Source organism: Haliotis rufescens, unplaced genomic scaffold (genome assembly GCF_023055435.1).
Source record: "Haliotis rufescens isolate VD_foot unplaced genomic scaffold, xgHalRufe1.0.p SCAF_4, whole genome shotgun sequence".
In the NCBI taxonomy this organism is placed as follows: Eukaryota; Metazoa; Mollusca; class Gastropoda; order Lepetellida; family Haliotidae; genus Haliotis; species Haliotis rufescens.
This window is the reverse complement of record NW_025964112.1, coordinates 28,712,899-28,739,307: the sequence shown is the minus strand read 5'-3', so window position 1 is coordinate 28,739,307 and position 26,409 is coordinate 28,712,899. Positions and strand designations below refer to the sequence as shown.

Below are 26,409 nucleotides of genomic sequence, written 5' to 3'. Positions count from 1 at the left end.
GGATTTCTAAATTTATTCCAAAAATATGAAGACCACCATGATTGCGTATTGATGATAGATTTGTAATTGTTTAATTATTTACAGCTGTTTACAGGTTTTAAAATTTTTAGTTATATTTAGTAGTTATTTTTTTCAACAATGGTGTGTGGGGACAGTAAATATTGGTCTTTGCATCAGCACAGTGTAACTGATCAACCTTCAATTATTATCTTTAGTTTAAACATATTTTTTCAAGAATTACTATCTTTCGCTCTGAAAATCAACTATGTGAATAAGTAACTCTCTGATGTCATCATTTTAATTTTAGTATTCCATGAATAATGAATAAATCAGATCCTTAACATATACATACTAAACTCATATGGACATTAATCTTGTGCATTATTTGGTTTGTTCCCAAATAAAACAATTCTGAAATATGATTCAATAGGAATATGATACATTAATTACAGTAACAGTACTTGTAACAGTACATGACATTTTGTTTAATCACAAGAACCATGGTGGCACATAAGCTTGTGAGTTAGCCATATGTTTCTAAGAAAATACTATCTCAGTCTTCTGGTTGGAATGAAAAGAAACATGCCTGTGTACATGTTTACCCTTGCCAGATGTATTTTTTCCAGTCAGCCAATCCATTACTTTTGTTCACCTTATGTGGTCTATTTTATACATACAGGTACTGCTTCCAACCTGTTTTTCCTTTGTATGCAATCACAGTATCACAACTTCCTCAGCTGGTGTGTATAAAAGTTCCCCTGTCATCATGAAAAAAGAATTATAAAGGAAAGTCATATTTTCATTCAAAAACATATGTCTTTTCTTGAATACTCTTTGTGTAAAATTAGTGTCAGTGTCATAAAAAAATTAAAACAAGATTTTCATAAGGACTTTTCTTAGATAGACCTAGATCTAAGTCAAACCATGTGACAAGTTAGGTAGAATTATAACCTTATAAGCCCTCATTTCTGATGTGTCCATATTTTTCACATTTTTAGGACAAAACGTGATCCATGTAGATCAGCCTGTTTTGTTATGTAAAACAAATTCTTGTCTTAAAATGAGAAAAGGAATCATTCAGATGAATTTTTTTTATCCCATTGATTCATGCAAACCAGTTTAAATGTACAGTGGTGACTTTTGTACCCAAAATTTCTAGTAATTTGTTACCCAAATGGGTATGTGATTTTGTAGATCTACCTAGAATTATTTCAAAGATATGCATTAATTTTGGTGTCTTAAACTTAACATACTATCAAAACAATACATTCTAACTTAGGTTTAACCAACTTAACTGGCTGGCCTCTTCTTCAGTGACAAGACGTCAATTTTCTCTCAAAACTAAACAATCAATTTCAAGGATCACAGTCATAATCATATTATGAACTTGATTATGTGTTCTGTTCATCTACATGAAAACATAAATATAATTATAGATCTATTGTCTTATTTTCTGAGGTACAAATTCACAAAGTATTTTGGGTACAATTTAATTTGTTTTGGGTACAAAATCACATATAGGAGCCTAGAATCTATATATTTACACTACCTCCATACAGTCGTCGTGTACCAAAATTGTATCTGTTCAGAGGACGGGAGGTTCTCAAAAAGTTTTCAACAACGTCTTTAATATTTTAAATTGTTCTTTTTGTAATGTAAGATCTAGACCAATAACAATATTATGTTGTTATTATTATGGCATATCAATACGTTATGTCGCTCTCTGTTACGTTCGTTTTCAGAAAATATTTTAAAATTAAAATCATCGAGCGTGAAATCCATTACGGTTTCGGATTTAGACTTACACATTTGATAATGATACAAATAGGAGTGAAGACTGCTCTCCATATCAATAAATAGTAAATAGTTGACGAAAAATAGTAAATTTGAATTTGAATCTATTTCGAAATTTCTTTATGATAGCTTACCAACTTTTGCATATTTTGCTTCCATGTGTCACATGCAGTACGTGCTTCCGGTTTCAGATATGATAGCTAAAATTGCAAGTATTTTGATTATTTCTCGTAAACTGCATTATTTTGCTATTGAATGGTTTACCTAGAATGTATATCAGTTCAGATTTTGCGTATCATCCAATATTTGTCATTTTTCACAGTGTTTGTTTACTTTGTTCAACTCAACAAATCGCGAGTTAGGCCACGCCCAAACGTATCACTGACGTTTGTCGGCTTGTCAATGTGTCCGAAAGTTTATCAAACGAAATCATTTGCAAACTCTTTAAAAATGAATTTTTTTTACAAAGATTTATACATACGTGTCAATAATTCTAGAAAATTAAGTTAGATGTAACAAAATGATTGTAATAGTCTAACAGGATAACTATGCATGTGGAGTTGTTTGTTTACCGCCGTTGCCATGATTGTACAAGTTCCATCCAATCGATGATGTTACGATTCAGATTGTTTTTGTTTACAATTAGTTACACCGAAAGTTGCTTATTTTTAGAAATTAAGGAACATGGGTGTTTTCCTTTTCGTCAGCAAACAAAAATTTATGATCAAATAGGAAAAATGATGAAATTATAAAGAAAATATCGGACTGCATGCCGCTCCACGTGAAGTGCCAAAAGTCAACAATGGCTGTTTCTGGTAGTTGTGTGCCGAGAAGTTTGGGTGAAACCTTTTTTAACTCGCGATATTTTCTTTTTGAGGTAAATAAATGACTGAAAGTTTTGATATTGAGCAAGCTGAGCATTTATGCATGTCATACGTAATTTAAATGTTACGCAAAGCCTTCGTTATGCTATTCGCCTGTCGAATGGGTTAGACATCAGATGAAGGGGAAGTGACACCTCTGTCGAATGGGTTCGACGTTAGCGTGCAGAGCTTTAAGAAATAAATGACGATTGGGAGTTGTTTATCGTGTACAATGAGACACTGCAGGGAGAATAAACCATGAGGGGCACAGCCTGGAGTGGTTATTCTGCCTGTGGTGTTTTCTTGTACAATAAACAACAACCACGAGTTGTTTATTTCTTTTATGTGATATCATATTGTCTTATATCTCCCAATATCAATTGTCATATCACTCACACTTTTGGCAGCAATCGTTTGGCCATTACGTTTATCTGGGTTGCCAGGCTACATAAATGGGGAACAATTCACTAGACACTTCCCTCTAAAAACATAATGTCCAATTTACGAGGATTACCCTTCCTCTATTAGTGAATCTGTGAGCAATGGCATTTAGCAATCCCTGGATAGTTACCAGTCTACTGGTAGTGTGATGTCAACTCCATACTGAAAACATCACGTGACAATTGATTGAGATTTCCTGCCTGTAACCTGTTCTATCTAACCAACAGGTTGTTGGTAGGCCCAATTGTTAATTAACTTGTCAAGCTTGAACAGCTGAAGAATAGATCCACAACAGTGGATTAGGCTCAGATCTCATGACGTGTAAATCTACCAAGCACAGGAGTAAATAGGTGTTTCCTGTCTCTACCATGCGACTGAATAGCCGATACCGAAGAGCATGCATTGGACACTGGTGTCAATCTGTGGGGTCCATATCATTGCCAAGAGCAGGAATAGTGTTAAATCTTTGTCCCAATCTCCCCAGAAGTGAGGTCTGATTTATAGTAGCCCCAAACTCCAGTAAGGCACTTACACTAGTATTGCTCCAAGCCTCTGCGTACATGAAACCAGATACATCAAGAGCATACAGTTCGGACACCCTTGATTCTGTGCGCAGGAAAGCATGGTTTGAAACAACTTAGCTGGTCCTCTAAAAGTGCCAATAGTACCACTAAAAGATTCCACTTAGGAAAACCTTGTAGTGTTTTGACCAGGGGTCCGGAAACCGTCATATGCGCCGGACATGTCCGATTGGGAATCTCAAATGTCCGGGTTAAAAAAATATTGCTTACCGGACATTTAAATTTTTCTGTCCTGACATTTTAAAAAGTATTGTCCGGACATTCTTAAATTTTGACCGGACGTGATCAACAGTTAGGACTGAGCAGTTTCTGTCTGCAGTTGTAACACAATGAAGATTATCTACACTGACAAGCTTTGTTTGTTTTGATTGCTGTAAATACATTGTACCTACATGATAGTCCAATCGGTCAATCACTGTAATAGGCAATAAACTGAGTTGACACTGATTAATCGAGGATTAATTACTGAGAACATCTTGTTAATTTGAGTAAAATGTGTTTACAACTGTACATAAATACCTTGCATCATCGATGTACCTCAATGGGAAGTGCACGACAACCCGCTAGGTAGTGACCACTTCCCAATAAACATAACCATAGGAAATACAAACGTACCAATCCAAACAGAAAACCAAGAACCAAAATTCCATTACAATAAAGCTAACTGGGACCAATTCCAAGATATCTGCAACGAACCTAACAGACTATATAATAAACACAGCCAAAACCTCCATCCCCTTCAAAACATCTAAGACAGGCAAACCGACGGTACCATGGTGGAATGAGGAAATAGAACAGACTAGACGAAAACGTAAATCAGCCTTCAATAAAGCAAAACGCGACTACAAATATTTAAACATAGCCCACGAACTAAACCACCAGGTTCAAAAACTAGTCCAAATAGCCAATAGTAGAGACTGGAAAAAATTCTGCGAAGGTATAAATAACCGTACAGATGCCAGAATGGTCTGGCGCAAAATCCACGCCATCAGAGGCTTAAAACGACATAAAAAAACCCCTAACATTGACAACTCAACCAACCCCGCCCAAAAAGCAAATAATCTCGCCAACCACTTTTCGGCCGTTAGCAGTAACACCAACTTCAGTAAAAAATTCCAAGATAAACTTAAAACAGAAAACAAACCCACAAAAGAACCAAACAATAACAATCTAGAAATAAATCAACCCTACACAATGGAGGAGCTCCTCTACGTAATCCAAAACAGGAAAAAGGGCACAGCCCCAGGATTAGACCTAACTTCTTACCAAATAATTAAAAAACTCCCCCTAAAACTACTCCAGGCACAACTCAAACTATACAATCTCATCTACCTAAACGGACAGGTTCCTACTCCCTGGAAACAGGCCCTAGTCATACCAATCCCTAAACCTAATAAACCAGCTAATCAAGCTAACTCATATAGACCAATATCCCTAACTTCAAACTTATGTAAAGTAATGGAATCAATGGCTAAAAATAGATTACAACATTACTTAACCCAAAATAACATCATAAACCCAGATCAAAGCGGTTTCACTCCTGGCCGCTCAACCCTAGATAACCTCGCCTGACTAGAACAAGATATTAAGACAGGACAACTAAATAAACAATATACCACAGACATCTTCTTAGACTTCTCTAAAGCTTTCGACATGGTATGGCACGATGGGCTAACACAAAAACTTAAAAAAATAGGACTCAAAGGTCAGATAATAAACTACATCCAGGACTTCCTGTCCCCTAGAAAATGGTACTCCACAGGGCAGTATCCTCAGCCCCACCCTCTTCAATATAATGATAAACGATCTATTCGAGGGCCTATCCCCTAAAGTAAACACATCAAAATTCGCGGATGATGGAGCCATCTGGATCCGCACTAAAAGCATGAACATGGCCCAAAATCTACTCCAAAAATCTCTTAATAAAATACAACAATGGGCTGACAAATGGGGCTTCTCCCTTAACTCAGAAAAAACAACAGGAATAGTATTCAAACATAAAAACATGAAACCCGCCTCCCCAATCCTCCAGCTAAACAATCAAACAATCAAATTTCAAAAACAAACCAAATTCTTAGGACTTATTTTCGATGAACATCTCACCTGGGATGCTCACATCCAAAACCTAACAACTAAATGCAGTAAAGACCTAAACACCCTAAGATGCCTAACTGGCTCTAACTGGGGAGCATCCAAAGATACCCTCCTCTCTCTCTACATATCACTAATTAGATCAAAACTAGACTACGGCTGCGCCATATACAACACCCTAAACAACTCTCTATCTAAAAAACTTGACTCAATACAATATCAGGCTCTCAAACTAATTACACGCACCCAACATGGCACCTCCTACACCTCACTTCAGGCCTTAACAGGAGAAATGCCACTAAGTCTACGCAGGGAACAGCTAAGCTTAAATTTCTGGGCCGCGTCCCAATCAAACCCTCTCATCCAAAACTTAATAAACCAAAGCATCAGCCCCAAAAACCAAGCTCTAGCTCGTAAACACCCCTTACTTACCCCAATATCCCAAAGAATAACAAACTACCTAAATGAACACCAAATTAAAAATCTTAAACAAAACTGCAAACAATCAAATATCTTCACCCCTAAACTTAAAATACCCAAAATAGACACAACACTAGCTAGCCAAATAAATAAACAAACCGACCCAAACATAGCTAAAACTACCACACTAGCATACATACACGAAAATTGGCCAAATTGGTGTCACATTTACACGGACGGATCCTCAGATCCGACCTCCAAACACACAGGTTTCGGAGTCCATACCACACAACCAACTAAAACCACAAAATCCTTCCGACTCCCAAACAACCAATCAATATTCACGGCAGAACTAATGGGCATGGCCTCAGCCCTCCATAATCAAGAATCCAAAAAACACAAAAAAATCCTAATACTTACCGACTCCCTAAGTGGACTGCAAGCCCTCCAAAACAAAAATACCAAAAACCGACCTAAATTAATAAATCAAATACTTAAAAGCTCCAACGACCTAACTAAGGCAGGCAAACAAATAACCTTCTTGTGGATACCCGCCCACGTAGGAATATACGGTAATGAAAACGCCGATAAAGCAGCTAAACTATCCCTCAAAATCCCAGAAATAAGCTTAAACTTACCCATCTCAAAATCAGAAATTAAAAGTGTAAACAAGCAAAAAATCACCAAAAAATGGCATAACCTATATCTAAACTCAAATAGCCAAATCAAAAAAGTGCTCAGCAAACCACTAACCAAACCCAAATTCTCCATCCATCGAAAAAAATCGACAGAGTAATCACTAAACTCCAAACAGGACACACCAACCTAAATAACCACCTAAAAAAAATTAAAAAACACACTACAGGTAACTGCCCACACTGCAAACAACCAGAAACCCCAGAACACGCACTCATCCACTGCACACACTACCTAACACATCGAACCGCATTACTAACCACCCTCAATCTAAACAAGGCTCTAACTCTAGAAGCAATACTAAACCCACAAAATAAACTATAAAACTTCAAGGCCTTAGGCGTATTCTTAATAAAAACTAATAAAACGCATCTAAAAACACAATAACCTACCAAATCAAAATCACATAAACAAACAAACATCCACCATACCCAGCTCCCTTAGTTCTCCTCCCCAATCCCATCGGCATCTATTCCAAATCTCAAAATTCCCAAATTCTATATAAGCAACCCCTAAAACCCCCCTCTTGGGTTGCACTGACCACTTTCGCCCCTTTCGGAAACACATTAAATGGCCTGGCCGGGCCCGTGTGCGAAATACGCATCAGTCGGAAAGCGCACGTTAAATCTCGTAAGTAAGTAAGTAATGTACCTCATTATCCTCACAATGCTACGATACGTAACCTCAGACAAGAAGCGAAAGCGTGACGACAGCCAGTCGACCGATGCAAATCAGTCGAGCGGATCTACCAAACCCTCAAAGTCTTAATAATAATTTTGTAAGTCGTGGCTAACGACTTTCACTTCGTTGACATACAATGAGGATTTGCAGATTTGATTGTTTTCAGTAGCTATTTGTATATTGAATCTTGATTGACCGCCATTTTACTTTCTGTGACGATCGATATCAAATTTTTTTATGGTCAATAATTAAGAACAGATGAAAAAAGTATTCAAATAACTATTGCTATCAACGATATTTTAGTATTTATGATTATATTATCTGTCTTGTTTTTAAATAATCTTTAGTTTAAAAAAAATAATTTCCCATGAGGTCACGTGATAACCAAATATGGGATAATAGTCTCGATCCAAATGTTACAACGCGTACACTTGAGCAGACTGATGAATATTAATTAGACCGTTCACTACGTTAACAGATCGTTATTATAACAGAAACAAACGTATGTTTTCCATATATATCTAAAATGATATTATTTGTTATTAATTGTCCGGTGAATTAAACAATTTAAATTGAAACAATTCATAATTCATCATATTATGAATACGTAACATCTTGTAATGTGTGTGTAAAAAGTGGTACTAAAATACGCTATTTGCAGGGGGCGTGGCCTAAATGCAAATGTCCGCTTGGGATTTTAAATTTTCCGGACTCCTGGTTTTGACATCCGCTATTGTGGTTCTTGTGATCTTAAATTACCCACCGTTGTTGTTTGTTGCAGTGTATACAAATTGTCCCTTGAAGTGGGGTAGGTGGCTTAGAAAAACAGCAGGTTTCTATTGATAATGGAAGAGATCCACACCTAATTTTAGCTAATTCCTACTTTTAACTGACTTATGTATGTACTTGGGGTTCAGTTGAAAGGTCTATAGGTTTGTATCTTACTACCATTCATTTTGCCTGTATCATTCCATATATCGAATGGAGCCATTGTGATGAAGTCTTTGAAAGATAAGTTGGTAGAATATGAATACATGACACCTTTTAAAGATAAATTCTTTTATTCTTTGTAATGACGTTTCAAAGCTACTCACAATAAGGCAATCAAGATGTCCATATGTGGTTGATAATATTATTAAGGCACAGTGGAGGACACACTGGGTAGGTAGATGCCTTGGTCTCTGTTAATGGCTGACTTCTTTCTTCGAATTTCAATAGTTTCTTGAAGGTTCCTCTTTTTCCAGTCACTGATGTCGGTATTGAGAATCTTGGTTTGTTGCCTAGAGATATGCCATCAACAATATATGGACATCTTTACTGCCTTGTTTCCATAGTCAGCTCTTTGTTATTAAACCCAACCCAATCACTGCACCTTCCTTGTACTTAATTGTCTTCTCTGTGTGTTAATCTCATTGGCCCTTTCATTATATTATGTTTGTTTTAATCCTACCTTATGTATGATAAAAAAATAGCTTAGCAATAATTCGCAAAGAACAATGAAGAACGAAGTGTGGTTTATAATGTCAATAACAACACGACAACAGATAAAAGAACAACATTTATTAAATTTTTGGCATATGGGGATTCTTGGTATATACATATATACATGACATAAAAATAGTACATGGAAGACTTAACTTCAGCCAAGTCTCTAAATAGGAGTCGCGCACTCCATACTGTTTGAGCATACTGAGACTTGGCTGAGCGTACGAACATGGGCGGTGAAGAAATATACCCGATCGCCGGGTTGTACCTCTGCCAAGTAATACAAGTAGGAGTCGCGCACCCCTAGACTTGCTCCCGAGCGCCAGGAGTACCTGGCAGAGTAGACGAATGATGAAAAACAAAAAAAGAGACGAAGGTTAAATTACTTGCAGGGGGAATAGTATCCGCCTGAATTACCTGATAGAGCGGATAGATTGCCCATATTATTATTAATGATAATTGTGAAATTGAATTGATGAGAATCCCAAAAAGTAATTAGGCCATAAGAGATAAACAGGAGAACATGATAAAATGTTACAGAGTTCCAGTCTTGTTCTAATCCTATTGAATGCTGGTCACTTTTGTGCCATCGCTATCTGAGCTTTACATATGGAAACTTGGGATATTCTGATATAGCGAGTGTAACACGCTGAGGTCTATCTACCCAACGTCTGAATCATGTGATCGGGCACACCGTTTCTTGCAGCTGATGTTGCTGCTCCTATTCTGAATGTATGTCCGTCGAGGCTTTGTCATCGTATCCAGCCATACTTAATAAGGTTTTGAGGCACTGAATAAAGAACTTCCTGGATAAGGCATTACCACTGGGTGACACAAACAAAGGGTCATGAGGGGAAGTTCCAGATTGTTTCCTGTGATACATGTAGGTCAGCATATTGTGTACTGGACAGATGGTAGTATTCATCCGATGCAGCAAAATTGTAACACCTTTGCGAAATGGATCAGTTTTTGAAGATTGGAAGGTGAGTGTAAGGGATGACAAATCGCTAGCAAACACCACTGAATTGAAACACAAATTTTCATGCGGGTTGAATCTATCACACGTAAATTCCCCGCATCTGAGGAATGCGAAAAATGCCAGGCATCACACTGCTTTCAGCATAATATTGAGTGTGGAGGTGAAGGCACCTTGGTCTAAAAGGTGACACAACTTGGTAAGTATAGAGCTTGTTATGGGCAACCGAAGATATTTTGTACGGCCTCGCTGTCTCTTCACTGCACCTACTATGGTTTGCAGTCTTGTCAGGTTGCCCAGAGTCCAAGGGTTCGGCACTCCCGCTTTGAGATACATAAACCTCACACCGCATAGGTATGTCTTAATTGTTGCATACCTGAGGTTTTGATGTTTATGACAGTGTGCCACAAATCTGAGTAACAATTCTTCCGATATGGGAGGAAGTGATGAACTCAATATACTGCTACATGTTGCGATGAAAGAGTATAGGCCTTGAACCCTGCTTGGTAGACTTCATATGTATGATGGGAGACTGCAGATGCCCACAGGTTGTCTAACTCGTTATCTGCCACGCTGTAGTTGGTAGTGTTCTCGGAAACATCAATTCTTCCATAGGAGGACACATAGTTGGGTGGCGACAGGCTTGAGGAGCTAGACGTCTGAATCTGGCTGTCTGTAATCGAGACAAAGCATCACTGATTTGGTTGTGTTTTCTTGGGACATGCCTCGCGCTGCAAATGAAATTGAATCAAGCTGAGGTGAGCGTTAACTTCCTAAGGAACCTCATGATACCCGGAGATTTGGATCTGCCCTTATTGATGATGTCCACTGTGGCCTTGTTATCACAATAAAATCTAACTGATTTCTTAGCCCATTCTCTTCCCCAGACCTCTGCTGACATAACAATCGGGTATAACTCCATAAGGGCTATAGTCATGTCGTCTGCTACCTACCAGTGTGAACAGACGCCCAGGCCACTTGGAGGCAAACCACTTTCGCTGAAAATATGCGCCATAACCTATGGCTCCTGCTGCATCTGTGTATAGTAGGAAGTCTGGAGCATCGATCCTGTCAGCTGTGAAAAGGGACACTCCATTCCATTGTTCGAGGAAACAAATCCACATGGTGAAGTCAAGTCGACATTCTTGATCTAACTGTACCCTGTTCTTTAGGTCTGGAACTGAATGTGCCAATTGCAGAAGGTAGCCGATAAAGGTATGTCCTGGTTTCACCACTTGCATTGCGAAGTTCATGTGTCCCAGTACTACCAGCGAGTCTTGTTTGGTGACTTCACTCTGTTGTAGTAAGGAGTGGATGATGGTTGTCAATCTGTCTATCTTCTCCATGGGCAGTCTAGCTTCCATCTTGATGGAGTCTAGGGCGATACCGAGGTACACCAAGCAAGCCGTGGGGCCAACAGTTTTGGGTTGAGAGAGAGGGATGCCTAAGTCATCAAACATTTGCAAAAGTGATGACATGGTTTCCTGTCCTTGTTCCCAAGTCTTACTGAAGCAGATAAAGTCATCGAGCAGGTGTAATATATAGTCGATATGGTAAGGCTGTTAGGCTATCCAACACACTACTGAAGCGAGGGTATCAAAGATTTGGACTGGATTTGTAGCCAAACACCAATCGTGTGTAGTAAAAATATTCTCCTTGCCATTTGATACCGTGAAGATGCCACAATGAGGGGTGAATTGGGATAAGTTTGAAGGCATTTGTAACATCAGTTTTGCACATGAATGTTCCTCTACCTAACTGTCTAATGTATGAAATGGCATCATCGACTTTGACATACTTTAAGGAATATTCTTCTTTATCAATCAAGGAGTTGAGACTTGGATTATCTTGGTCTTCATGTGGAGCTGACATATCTACTATAAGTCGTAATTTTTTGGAATATTTGCCCTCAACCAATCCTATTGGACTAACTCGCTGCAGAGGAAAGGGACTTGTGTGAAACGGACCAATAAGGTAACCTTTGTCCTTTTCTTCATTGATCAGTTTAGTCACAATTTTGATATTGAGGGGTCGTCGGGTTGATAATAAGTTACGACATACTCGTGTGATGGTTGGTGGAGTCTTAATTCCTGTGTAGAAACCTTCTTGGAAGCCGAGGATGAGATATGATGTCATGTTCTTGTCTGGATGCTCGACTAATGTAGCTTTCAGTGTCTCAATATTAACAGGAGATGGTCTGGCATCGAGTCATTTATCCGACTTCCCATTCTTGGATGTCTTGTCTGGACGACATTGATATTTCGGATGGTTCCTCTTGCATATCAAGCAAACATGCATGAACCTTCAATGTTGGTGGCTGCATCCTCTATTGTTGTAATTATTACAGATGGATTGTCCCTGGTGGAAGATAATGGCTCATCCATGGGCGTCTGTACTGTCAAAATTGTTCTTCTGTGTCTGCTGCAGCTTCCTGGGTCCCAAGGATGATTTGAGTTGGCCATCAAGTGACAATGGGCAGAATTCTAGTGCGTGATTTAATTCGCCGCACCACTGGCATGCATTGGCTTTCCTGGACGTAAAGATCTTGATATAGAGTTCTCGGTCCAGTCTGCCCCAGTTTACTGGTCGATTTAATAGTTCAATGGCTGCTGCCGCTTGTGCAGAGAACATCTTGTAAGTGTAGAACGCATTGTCGTACGTCTCGTTACTTAGTCCAATAATGATGCCTTGATATTCGTCCAACTCTGCTGACCTGTTGGGGAATTTCTCCAACATTATCTTTTTTAATCTTTCAAATGCTTTGAGAAAGTCTCTGATACCCAACACTTTCTGAAGTCGCTTGTCATTTGTAGTTTTAAGATGTAATTGACCATCACCTATCTGAATGCTACGTGGGCCACAATGAACATCATCCGGAATTAGTAACAGAGCCAAATTAATGTCCCTACCCTCGTGAATCTGTTGCCTGAGATTTGCAGACGCTGTCTCCAGTCTTGGCAGTGTGTTGGGGTCCAGTGGTTGCGTAGCGGTGGCGGCATGGTTGGCAATGGCAGTTGTCAGGGTGAATTTCCTGTGTATTCTAATTTCTTCTCTAGCGGGTGATTGCTGCGGCAGGGTGGAGGGACTTGTCGTTGTTTCAGTGGCGGAAGGTGACGATTGAGTATGGTGAGGCAGCAAAACGTACCAGTTGGCAGGATTGTGAGAATGTTCGTTGGCTGCCGAGTCTGGATTTATTGACTGGTATCTCCTGCGAACGTCCGAAGAATTAGACCGAAGTCGTGTCGGCCATCTTGGTTGTTGACATCGATGGCAGCTTCGTTCGTCGAATTGCGTTTTCGACGAGAAGCCATAGTCCTGTACAGAGGAGTTACTGTATGTGACGGTCACTTTTGGTTACTACGTAGGTACGTCGTTGAGAATCCGGAATGTATGTCATAAAACAGTTCAGTCAAGATCCGACCATTACGAAGCGTGCTTGAATGAACCATGTGTTGTGAGATGGACAAAGGAATTGCTGACAGCTGACTGCGCATGCACTATGGCATGATTAAGTTTGGGCGTGTGAGAGAAACGGAATACGATTGTGAACTACTCAAGTTTTCAAGCCGACTTAACTACAAATAAACACTCATTGGAGTATATTACCTGATAACTAAGTCACATGTTAGTTGTTCCCCATAGATGAAGCTAGGCAACACCGATAAATGTGATGGCTGAACGATCGCATCCAAAAGCGGGAGAGGTATGACAATCTGTATTTGGAGAAAAGGTACAGGTAATAGACGTGAGGATTGTGAGAATATGTGGGAAACATGCACGAGTGCATAAAATGGACTTGTCCATGCGCCCTCATGGTTTAATCTCCCTGCAGTGTTTTATTGTACGAAAATCAACTGCCACTCATTTATTTCTTAATATATATATATACTAGCCACATTAAGAAACTGTGCACAGAGAAAATATAGATATAAGGGCACACCGTCCATATATGAAATATAGGTTTGAACACAGCAATTATTGGAGACATTCAAACGCTCATGCATGTGCCATGCGATATGACGTCATTGATGGGGGCCTATGGACGTGCAATGTGTTACTGCACGTGCATCCTGTGCAGCTGTACACAGCATGTGCAACTCAAAATTGGCTGTCACTTTGGAAAGCATGATCTGTGGTCATTCAAAAATTCAAAACTTCTCAGGCGCAGACACAAGCATATCACAAGCAAATCATGCCAAGATTGACAGCTGCACAGTGTCATGAAGCCATTGGAATGATCCGAGCGGGAATGAGGCAACAACAGGTGGCAACACATTTCCAATGCCATCGTAACACGATATCGGCATTGGTGAGGCGTTATCAGAACACAAATGACGTTGCCGACCACCCACATTCAGGACGTCCCCGAGTAACGACGCCAAGACAGGACAGATGGATTCGAGTTACACATCTCCGACACAGGTTCCAAACGGCAGTAACAACGTCCCAGACAATTCCTGGACTGCGCCGTATCCATCCCAACACTGTCAGGAATCGTTTACATCAGTACGGGATTCGACCACGACGCCCTGCCATACGTCCCATCCTGACACACCGTCATCGAGTCAACCGTCTAAGATGGTCTCGAATATGGTGGAGAAATGTTGTCTTTACAGATGAATCAAGGTTCAACATTTCCCACAGTGACGGGTGCCAACGTGTCTACCGGCGTTTGGGAGAACGTTATGCACGCAACTGTATTGTGGAGAAGAATCGTTTTGGAGGTGGCTCTGTGATGATTTGGGGTGGGATAACAGCACGGCACCGAACCCCTTTGGTGGTTGTTCAGGGCAATCTCACCAGTGTTGGCTACAGAGATCAGATTCTGAGGCCTGTGGTCATTCCTTTCCTGCAACGTCATGGCCCGGGATTGACATTTCAACAGGACAACACTCGTCCTCACACGGCTAGGGTCGCAATGGATTTCCTTCACCATAACAATGTCATGTTACTGCCATGGCCTGCAGTTTCTCCAGATCTCTCCCCAATAGAGCATGTGTGGGATGAAATGGAGCGTCGTCTGCATCGTCTTCCACATCCTCCAGATAACGTCCGTGACTTGGCACAGGATTTGAGGAGGATATGGCAGGCCATTCCCCAGGCCTTCCATGCCCATTTGGTGGACTCCATGCGTCGCCGATGCACTGCTGTGATTCACGCACAGGGTGGTCATACCCGTTATTGACTTTGTGACTTTGTCGTTTGACCCCCTACTCCATTTTGATCTTCTGACGTCATCGTAACAGATGTTGTTCACGTCCCGTTGACATTTACTGCATCATTTTGTTCTTGCTGTGTTGTATTTCAATACAGAATATATTTTCTCCGTGCACAGTTTCTGTATGTGGCTAGTATATATATGTAGAATGTATAGAACTAATATATATATGTAAATGTATATATTAACTCTACACACTTACTCAGTATTCACCTGATGAAGGGACATGAAGTAGTTACAAAGACTAAAAGAAGTTGTGATAATCATTTTGAGCCAAATCCCTAAATATCTGTAAGTATCCATTCTATACAGGTTGACTTACCTGCAGTGGAACGATACTTGTGTTGCAGCCTCTGCTGGTCTGGCTAAATGAGGACCAAGGCGGTGGGGTGTGAGACACCTGTTTATTCTTGCTATGTAACGTGGCTATTACATGACACTCTGTAATAACAATAAAATAGGCAATAAGTATTCCTAAACACATCTACATGTATCACAAAAATATATAAATCAATTAAATATTGCATAAAGAAAAATTAAAATCTCACTGTCAAGTCCCTGCATATTTATATATGATATGCAGCATTAGAATTTCATAATAAGTTAATCACTTTACTCATAAACAAATAGCTATATATTACCTACCAGCTGAACATTACTGATAGTATACGAAACAATTATACAGGTGTAATTGAAATAGGCATATATACATATATACACAATATGACATTTGCATCTGGGCCTCTTTAGTTGAAACAAACTACAACAAAGGCATACCCTGTGGGTGACACGGGAGCCTAGCCTTCAGCCTGAGGGGCAGCGAACCCTTTTTAGTGAGCCGTATGCAGTAACCTACATGATAAATAACAATCACATATTATTCACATTGTTCATTATGAATACACAACGCAGACAACATATATATTTCCTAAATAGCATTTTGTCCATATTTACAATATTCCTGATTATTTCATATCAAATAATAATCATACAGACAAAGCTTACACTATGCATTAAGATTGAAATATTGCACAGCCATTACACTGAAATCTAACACATTGTTTCATGAACCCATTCATAACATTCATGCTAATAAATCACTAACTATTTATAATATCACAAAAAGTAGATTACTATAAGTTATTTAATGCAAACAGTAAGATTAATATACTTTTAGACAATAGACTAAGTTTAGTAAGTAATAATAATAACTAACCTGTGTACTGTGGTGCAGTGCTGTGATAGTGACTATGGTCAGAGGTTTTAAGATGGCTGGTGACATAGATATTCAAAATCACCAATCAAGACAAAGAACTAGCCTTCAGCCCTTTGATCAAGACAGTAAAACAATTACACTAAAATGGAATAACCTGACTACCCTTAAAACAAGAATGAACTGAACCTATAACCTGATTAAGCTATGAGAGTATTATACCCGAGATAGAGATAGACAGACAACTAATAATGACACTTGTTGTAAACAAGCAGTAGTCTGTTGAACAACCCTATATACATATATACAACACATAATAGAATGTAATTGGTACTATTGTTAAAAAATGGTTGATTTTATCCCTGTTACACTCGAATGGCTTGTGTTGTTTGTCCGAAAGTGAAAAACTTTGGTTTTATCTGTATCTACTTCCAATCTCCACTTTTGACTGGCACATCTAGCATATCTACATTAGTATAGGTAATGGGGGTTCTGCCGCAACCCCACTGGAGCCAGATATATATACCTATACTGCTAGTACAGAGGGAATTTTTTATGCAAAAATGATGATGCGATTCAACGATCGTCATGATACGTATTAAAAGAAACATCAATTTTAATTAATAATGGATAAAATTTACTATAGCCCACGAGGATATTGGAAAGGCATAGGAGCAATAAAAAAATTAGCCACCGCGGTATCTATAGATGTGGCCAAGGATTGGTTAAAGAAACAAGCGATGTGGCAAATATACTTACCGGCACCGGGTTATATCCCGAGGAAGAAGTTTGATATTTTTACAACGAATGAAGTTCATCAGGCCCCGATTTCTCGAAACAAACTTAAGTTCAAAAACTTACTTAAGTCTGAGTTTTTACTCAAATTTGAGAAAACTCAGGAATATGCATTTCTCAAACCAAACTGAGTTCAATTTTCGACTCAAACTGAGTTCGAAACCATGTAAAACTTAAGTAAGCCTACATGGTTACTTAAGTTTTTATTCGGACAAAAATGGCGATTACTAATAGTCGTAAGAGGAGATCGAGAAGGAGACAGGTTATTACAAGGCGGCTTACCGATCGTGAAAACCCACTGGAATACATGTCGGACGATGATTTGTTCCTTAGATTTAGGTTTCGGGCGGAAACGATTCTTTACATCGTGTCACTCGTGTCCAACAGACTGCAAAGACCCACTCAACGTAACAGCCCCCTTCCGACCCCAACACAGGTACTTGTTACGCTGAGATTTCTTGCTACGGGAGGCTTTTATTCCCTCATTTCTGACTCCTTCTCGGCAATATCTGCACCATCGGTCTTCCGGTCTGTCCGAGATGTTTGCATAAGTCTATGTTCAGCTGCTTACCAGTTTGTGAGGATGCCGACAGGATCAGACGCAGACACCACAAAACAGAAGTTTCACAAAATCTCAGGTAATTCATCGATCTTTCAACCGTTTTAACATTACGTTATAAAAGTAAAGGGGGCATAACTCTAGGTGCAAGTTAGAGCAATGCTAAAATCCGGAGTTTAGAAAACGGAAAACGGCATTGTTTTGAACAGGCATAATAGTTCCCTTAGGCTACATTCTGTAATTGTATAGTGTAAAATGTTCAGGTATGAATCAATATGAAATTACCATCCACCATCATCCTTTTAACCAATAAAAATAATAAAAAATAAGAATGTTTGGTATGTTTATCAAATAATAAATCATTAACAAGTATTTGAATTATCTGACATTTTCAAAAGTAGTGTGCATTGACCTTGATCATACCAGTAAGTTTATTCATAAAGCTGAAACTTGACATGCTTATTTGAGTAATATTTACAAGTATTTTGCTGTTCCATATTATGTTCACTTCATTTAACCTTAATTAGGAAGATGAATGTTTTTACACAAATACAAGATTCCAACCAATTAAAAATAAAATCATTTTCTTTTAGGATTTCCAAATGTGCTAGGGTGTGTAGATGGCACATTTGTAAGAATCATAGGCCCAAAGGTGAATGAAGGTGACTACCTGAATCGTAAAGGCTATCATTCGATGAATGTTCAGGTATGTATATAAATGGTTCACACAAGTTATGTATTTATTAACACCAATTCATTATGATTACATGATACCTAACAAATAATGGGAATTTTATGTCATTATTTACAAATGAAAGTATATTTCAGTACCAATGAAAACAGGCCTCTGCTCCCTTTCAGATGATCTGTGATGCAGAATACAGATTTATCAACTGTGTAGCAAAATGGCCAGGAAGTGTACATGAAAGCAGGATATTCAGGGATAGCAGAATCAGTGTTGCGTTTGAAAATGGTAGGTATCACATTTGATTACCAGACTTTGTAGTTGCTATGAACATCGGTACAAATGACTATTAAATAAAAAATACAAGTAACGTGAATATTTCTCAAAGCTGGTTTTATCAGAAATAAATTATGATCACATAACCACTGAAGTTGTTAAATATTTCTTGAGCTGGCATGTTGCAATGTTTTCATGAAGAAATGTAAAAGCACCATTCACGATATTCTAGCATCATTAGCAGACAGACAGCATTATGATGTGAAATACTTAAGTTCTCATTTGTATAGTGTGATCATGTCTATCAATTTATCTCCCCTGCCGTTCCAAATATTATTTGGGTGACAGAATTTCATTTGTCATGTGTTCTTATTTTTGTATGTTACAGGCACATACAAAGGTTTTTTGTTAGGGGATTCAGCCTACCCCTGCAAAACCTACCTGATGACACCATTCCTCTCTCCAGCATCTAGAAGTCAAGAAAAATATAACCGCTGCCATGTCCGAACGAGAGTTTTAATAGAACAAAGCTTTGGCATCTTAAGCGGCGATTTTCTTGTTTACATAGTGGCCTTAGAACATCACCAGAGAGGGCCTGTCAAATTATCACAGCATGTGTAGTACTTCACAACATAGGAATTGATAGGAAAGACATAATTAATTTGCATCATGAACCCTCTGATGGAATGGAAAATGCCAATGTCAATGTCAACATTGCTAATGACTGGAGTGGTGTTAATGTCAGAAATTACATATGCCAGTCATTCTTTTCATAAATCTATTTGATGTATGAAAGGTAAGATTTAGTCTCCATACATAGATGCTTGTAATATATGGTCAAAAGAATTTTGCTATTAACAATTTTTTTGATAATGCTGGTTAATATTTGGTATCTTCCTGCTCCTTCTAATTCTTGTGTACAGGTAAACAGGAGCTGTTAGACAGCCCAGGTAAAGTCAGGGATGAGTGACTTTGCTAGTTAGACAAAGTAGGCATGTGGATCCATCCATGTTACTGTCAATAGGAATGCATGAAATTAATAATAATAATAATAATAATAATATTGTTTATTAATGTGTCATGTGTACATAATACACCTGGCCATTACTGGCCTAAAAGACACCTAAAATTATACAATCAATAAAATACATAAATAAAACATTATAACTAATAATATATTTATATGTATACAGCAACCCCACCACCCAACCCCCGCCCCACTCAAGAGACACACAGATACATATTCTCATGCAAATTCAACCCAGACACCAGTTCACACACCTTAGCACCCCCCCTTCCCCTTCCCCCATATACATGTCCCAGATCAGCGAGTCACAGAAATTCAACTCGGTCAATCAATCACACGCATTATTCATTATGACCCACACACATTCAATCATGCACAAGTTCAACCGTGTCAATCAACCATTCTTTATTCACTCTGCCCAACCCTTCCTAGCACACACCCATATACGCCCCAAGTCACACCATGTCACACAGTCATGCATCTACTTTAATCCCGTCATTCTGTTTGTCCCCAATCCCCTTGGTCAGTCTGTCATATTTCAAATTTTCTACTGAATCACCTTCTCTCACAAATAATATAAAACATATGACACACAAAATTTTACATAAGGATATTGTTCACTAAAAACAGATATTTTTATATTATGGTAGTTTGGATAGGCTATTATTGAATCTGGTTCGGCTGTGACAGCTCTATGCAAACATCTGAACACTTCAACTTGAATCTTAGTCTGTTGATTTCTCCATCCCATATCACCTCGTACAGCAATATTTGAGCTATTTTTCCAAACACCCAGGAAAAATCGACAGGCTTTGTTCTGTATATGGTTAATTTCTTTATAAGTGTTCATACCCCACACGCTGGCGCTGTAGTTGAGGACAGGTTGAACATAGCTGTCAAACAATTTAGTAAACACTTCATGACTTAAACCACCCATGTTGTTGAACTTGGCTAGCACAGCCCCAAGGGCTCTATTTGCTGATTTACAAATTTCAGTCAAATTTTTTTTGTAATTACAATGCTCATTCAGCCACTTGTCAAGATACCTATATTCCATACAGTAATCAATATTGATTTCACCACAAGTAAACTGGTAAGTTCCCATAGGGATAGATACTGGTCTGCAATGCATAATCTTTGTTTTATCTTTGTTTACTCCAAGTTTCCAATGTTTAGACCAGTCAGCGAGACCATTAAGAAGCTTCTGCATGTTATATTCATCCAGAGCTATGAGCACAATATCATCAGCATACAGAAATAGTGAAATGTTCAAGTTATCAATATTAATACCACATTTCAGGTCACTGATTTTATCTGCCAAGTCATTTGTGAACATTGAAAATAAAGTTGGCAACAAACAGCAGCCTTGTTTCACACCCATGGAGACTTCAAACCAATCAGTTCTTTCTGTAATTACCTTTACACAATATTTCACTCCTTGGTACAGAGACTGAATGGCATTCAGTATAATTCCTTGAATTCCAAATTGTTTTTTCCAAAAGGCAAATTTTCTTGTATTATTTATTTATATATCTTAGCAATTAACATAGCTATTGACATAATTATTAATTCTTATTATAATATAAATTATTATTCTCTTGAAACTTGACTACACGTCTATCTTTATGTTCTTCATTTTGTACTTTGATTTCATTTTACTCTTCTTCTAATGTTACACATTTCTTTCTTAATATTTGTATTTCCAGCTCTAACTTTTCCTTCTCTAATTTGGCAATGATGTTTTTGGATCTAAAGTATTCTGCTTGTTCTTTTAATGTAATGGTTTCTTGTAAAAATTTCTCTTTTTCGGCCCTGAGGGTAAAAATTTCTTCCTCATGCAATTTAGCTTTTTTGGGGGGTGGCTCATTGAAAGGACCATTGCAGGCACTTGGGGTTGGCACTTGCAGGATTCCCTGTTTGTCAATCACAAGATCCAGTTGCACCGGGCAATCTGAAAGAATAATAATTCATCCAAATTCATAAATTGCTTATCCATGTTTCCACTGTATTTTTATGAGTGAGTGAGTATGGTCCAGCAAGATCACGACGAGGGACACCAGAAATGGGCCTCACACATTGTACCAATGTCGGGATTCGAACCCGGGTCTTCTGCGTCATGAGCTAACGCTTTAACCACTAGGATAACCTAACGCCCCATATTTTTATGAGTTTGGTTTAAATCATGATGAGTATCTGTTGATGAATTAACACTTATATCAGAAATATATTTGCATTTAATCATACATAAATGCTGAACCAGGTTTTTTTCATTGACACATGTACCTTTATTTCACAAAAATGCGCTACGTGCTGCTGTTTTCTCTAGGAAGTTATTCAATTCAATTTTTAGTACAAAGCTGACATATGTGTAAACTCATGAAATCCGACATGTACATTATTTAGAACTTACTGGGCTCATTTGACAACATGTCCATGCCCAACCCCGGATCCTCAGATGCAGTTGTTGCAGATAGTGTTCCACTGAAATCTGAAACATTCATGAACAAAATCATTATAGCCATTCTCTTTGTTTATACGTTTGTTGTGTATTTATTTTAGGACTCTATTATTTTTATGTATGCAGTGAACATGAAATAGCTATAAGACTAATTATGTATTTTCATTATCATTTTTTGAATTGTCATCATATTTTATCACATTATCACATTGACTCATAAGCATCTGTGATGAGTGTTTAATTTATTTTTTTCAATTGTTTTCATAATTATAATTCATTATATTTTTATAAAAGTAGTGATATACTTGATATATATATTAAGCATGTGCATATTTATTATACCTTCAGTGTCAAAGCCATCTAACAAACCCTGCAGGGTAGGTCGATCTTGTAGATTTTCAATGATCAACGTCTCTGCAAATGAGGGCAAGACTGGCTTTGGCCCACCACCAGTTTTGGGACGTCTGATGGCATCAGATTTGTCTTTGGCTGAAGACAAATCACCATATAACTTATTACATCTTCTTGTGATGACATTATTGATTTACCTTTGTAAATAACATACTGAAATTAACATACTGAAATGACGATGACAACAATGTTATTGTTTTCTTATTGAGTAAGTTCTGTTATTATGTATTCATTGTTTTAATTCCTGTCAGATATTTTGATTATGCTGGCCTTCAGCTGCATTGATGTACTTGTATCTGTTAATTAGTTTTCATATGCTGATACTTGTATAGACTGTAAAAGTCGAACCTCTTTGTTTCAGATTGGCATACTGTTTTTTTGCCTCCTCAACTGTTCTTTTCACCTCTCCTGATTTTCTGTTAAAATAGAAATACAGACCATCATGATAATGTTACTCAAGTGATGAAATTTAATATTTTCCTTGACCTCACACTCAACAAACTGCCTGTGTATTTTTATGTAATATGCAACAATTTGTTGTCTTACTGACTTACCACTAATGGTGTTTTCAATGCCTCCAATTTTCACCTACCCACCTATCAACAGGTAGGACAGACATATAGACATGTTTCTTCATTATCATGGACCCCATGGCAAAAAAATTAAATACTCGTATTATACATAACTATCATATAACTGTTTGTCCAGTGTTAAGTCACTGTAATTGTGTCAATGGTACATAAGTGTGAATTACATTTTAATGTATACAATACCAATATGCTGGAGTATGTCAAATGTATGCATCCATGTACCTGTCTTCATTCATGGTATTTCAGTTGTTTCCTAATGTTACATTTAGTGTGACATACCATTAATTAAATGAGTAAAAGTGTCCCAATGACATCAAAATTTAAATACCAAAAATAAAAACATGTTTTGCACTTAAACAATGTGTTATTGCAACATTTATTAATAATAAGGATATTAATACAAGAACATTGCATCACAAAATACAAATACATGCAGTGAATAATGATTTTTGATGTGTTTGCCTTCGACCGGAATCGAACCGATGTCTAAAGATTAATCTTTAAGACTACCATTCAAAAGCTTCATTACATCTAACTTAAATATTATAAATAAACACTTTGTTATCATAAACATCCAAGTATGAACCCATCACACATGTTAAAATAATACATGTGTGAACCCATCACACTTGTTGAAATAATAAATGCGTGAACCCATCACACTTGTTGAAATAATAAATGCGTGAACCCATCACACTAGTTAAATTAATAATTAAATGTGCGAATCCATTGCACTTGCTAAAATAATAAATGTATGCAAATCTAACTCACTGCAAAGGACGTTGAACCCGATACTTCTCAGTCCTGCTTCAGACATCAATGGGAGCAGAGCACAAGCACGTTTTGCAAATATTTCAGTACCTACCTCATGATGATTCTTGGCCAGAGATGAATCACAATTGCAAATAAGTACTTGTGTTTTCAAAAATTCATTTATCTACTGAGACATATCTCACTCCTAAAACAGTCCAGTAAAAATTACAGAAACGTATGTATTATTATTAATATCTTATTATTATCATTGTTATTAGAGCGAAAATACAGTACACCCCAATCACGACCCTCATGCAGCTAAAGCCTTTTTAGGTTTTCCTGATGACAAGGCCCAGATATACCTGAAACTTCCAAACTTACTTTCATCCACTTTAACATGCCACAAATATGATATTTCGGTATAACTGTTCTTCCCGTCTCTTAGTTCCCGACTTCTCTTTAGCCAAACCTTCGTGTTTGCAGTGAAATCGAGACAGTAAACAAGGTGTGAATGATGGTACGCTTTAAATATAATATCGCGGTGATTAATTTATAGTGGATCGTAACGGCGAATGCTTACTAACACAGCAACTATGTAATACGAAAAAATGTTTCTTATTCATTATTCAACTATGACACATCCATGTGTACTGATTGATGCAGATTTTCTTTATCCAATATTCGGTAAACAAAGCTTCCTGTCATTGGCGACTCAAGGGCGGGCAACTCTAAATCATCTCGCTATGGCTATTTTGGTGTGATACGTGTGGACGTGTGTTTTTCATCACTTCTTGTTTTGGATTATGCATATTCAGTATGCATACGACCTCGGCTGCATGGGTCATGCGACTTTGCCTAAAAAAACTGATTGGAGGTAGGGACTTTTCCACTTCAAAAACATGCCAGAAAATATCATCAAAAGAGTTAACGTGTGTATACTTGCAAGTAGTCTTTACATACTGCAACCAGTCCTGTATTCGATCATGCGATGAACTATCGTATTTAGATTTGCATAAGTAAACAGTCGACAGGTGTGTGGATTACAAGATTTGCCGACACCGCGATAATAGAGTCATACAATAACAACTGCAACTATGTGACTTACGCATTTAGGGCATTCACCACCTCCTCCAAGGCTTGTTCTTTGATTTTTCCTCCCTTCTGCGTGCCGCATCCTTTAATTTTTCCGAACAATCGATCTTGAATTTTGTTCACATTGTCAATTAGTAAAATTCGCTCTTCTTCAGTCCAATTCGGCCTCCGTTTGCTTTCAGCCATCGCGGATATGTTAGCAGACGACAAAACGTAACATCACGCACATCCGTGTTTACATTGGAAACAGAAGTCAAATCTCGCGCCAAGGCCGCTTACATCGCATAAAAAAACAAACTGAGATCGAACTTCAGCCCTGAGTTAAAAACTCAGCTGAGTTTGATTCGAGAAATGCAGTTGAGTAAGGCAAAAAAAGAACAAAACTTCCGGATAGAGTAAGCGTAAGATATTTATACAAGCCCAGTGAACTCGAAGGAGGCCTATGTTGCACAACCGATCCGATTTGGTCCCTTAAGATATATAACATTAGTCGGTTGGTTACGAAAGAAGGAGAGCCTATTCTTTATCATCTTAAAGATGGACCAGGCAGGGTATTTGTACGAGAAGAAGAGTTGCTCATAGTTCCCATCGATACAGTATTACTGCCATAACTATAAGGGTAGGTAGTTACAACATCCTTATCAATCCATCACTTTCTATCTAAGGGGGATAATGATGTCTTGTTCATTCTTAATCCATATATCCTGTGATCATCACTTCTTAAAGTGTTCATCTTGTGTTTGAATGTTCTACCATTGAATAATGCTTCTTTATACTGTTCGTGTTTGATATGCTTTTTTACCACATACTTCTTAACAACCTTAGCTTTCCTTATCTCTTCATCTTAGGTCTTAATCCGACATACTCCGCAATAGGGGTCCCAGCCCATTCATCCTTCATCTTACCTAACACCTTTTTATTTACTACACTGTGCAGTGGATTATCTTTTTGGTAATCGCTCATGTCGTACATATCTATTTCTTCTGCCATATCTTTATACACATCCTCGGTTTGTATTTCCATCAACAAAGAATCTGTGTCGGTATATAACACCACCACCTATCGCCGTATTGCTTCTTAAGTTCATTGTAATGAAAGTCATACATTAAGTGTTTTGACAAGTCAAGAACACTCATACCAACGTACACCGGTCTGTTGAATTTTATATTACTCTTCTGCATATGTAGTGTGGCTAAATCGTTATCAAATATCTTGCTTTTGTTAAAAGCCGGACTGGCTATAAGTTTCCTGAGTCTTTCTTCCTCATTGGATCTGACCAATTTAACATCAACACGCTTCCTTAG

The 26,409-nt window shown here is 38.0% G+C and overlaps 2 protein-coding genes across 2 annotated transcripts in view; both read left to right on the top strand.

The window, feature by feature from the left end:
- The window catches only part of LOC124150121 (obg-like ATPase 1), a 410,349-nt gene that overhangs the window by 61,527 nt on the left and 322,413 nt on the right, over window positions 1-26,409 (top strand). The window lies entirely within an intron of this gene.
- LOC125372327 (putative nuclease HARBI1) lies at window positions 17,216-19,814 on the top strand. Its single transcript, XM_048381877.1, has 4 exons — window positions 17,216-17,892; window positions 18,407-18,519; window positions 18,675-18,786; window positions 19,163-19,814. The coding sequence occupies exons 1-4, from the start codon at window positions 17,472-17,474 to the stop codon at window positions 19,393-19,395; spliced, it is 879 nt and encodes a 292-aa protein (XP_048237834.1). The 5' UTR covers window positions 17,216-17,471; the 3' UTR covers window positions 19,396-19,814.

Excerpts from the sequence above, each read along its gene's own strand:
- LOC125372327 (XM_048381877.1), top strand. The coding sequence starts at position 17,472 with ATGGCGATTACTAATAGTCGTAAGAGGAGATCGAGAAGGAGACAGGTT. Across the intron at positions 17,893-18,406 it reads GAAGTTTCACAAAATCTCAG|GATTTCCAAATGTGCTAGGG; the intron begins GTAATTCATCGA and ends ATTTTCTTTTAG. Across the intron at positions 18,787-19,162 it reads CAGTGTTGCGTTTGAAAATG|GCACATACAAAGGTTTTTTG; the intron begins GTAGGTATCACA and ends TGTATGTTACAG.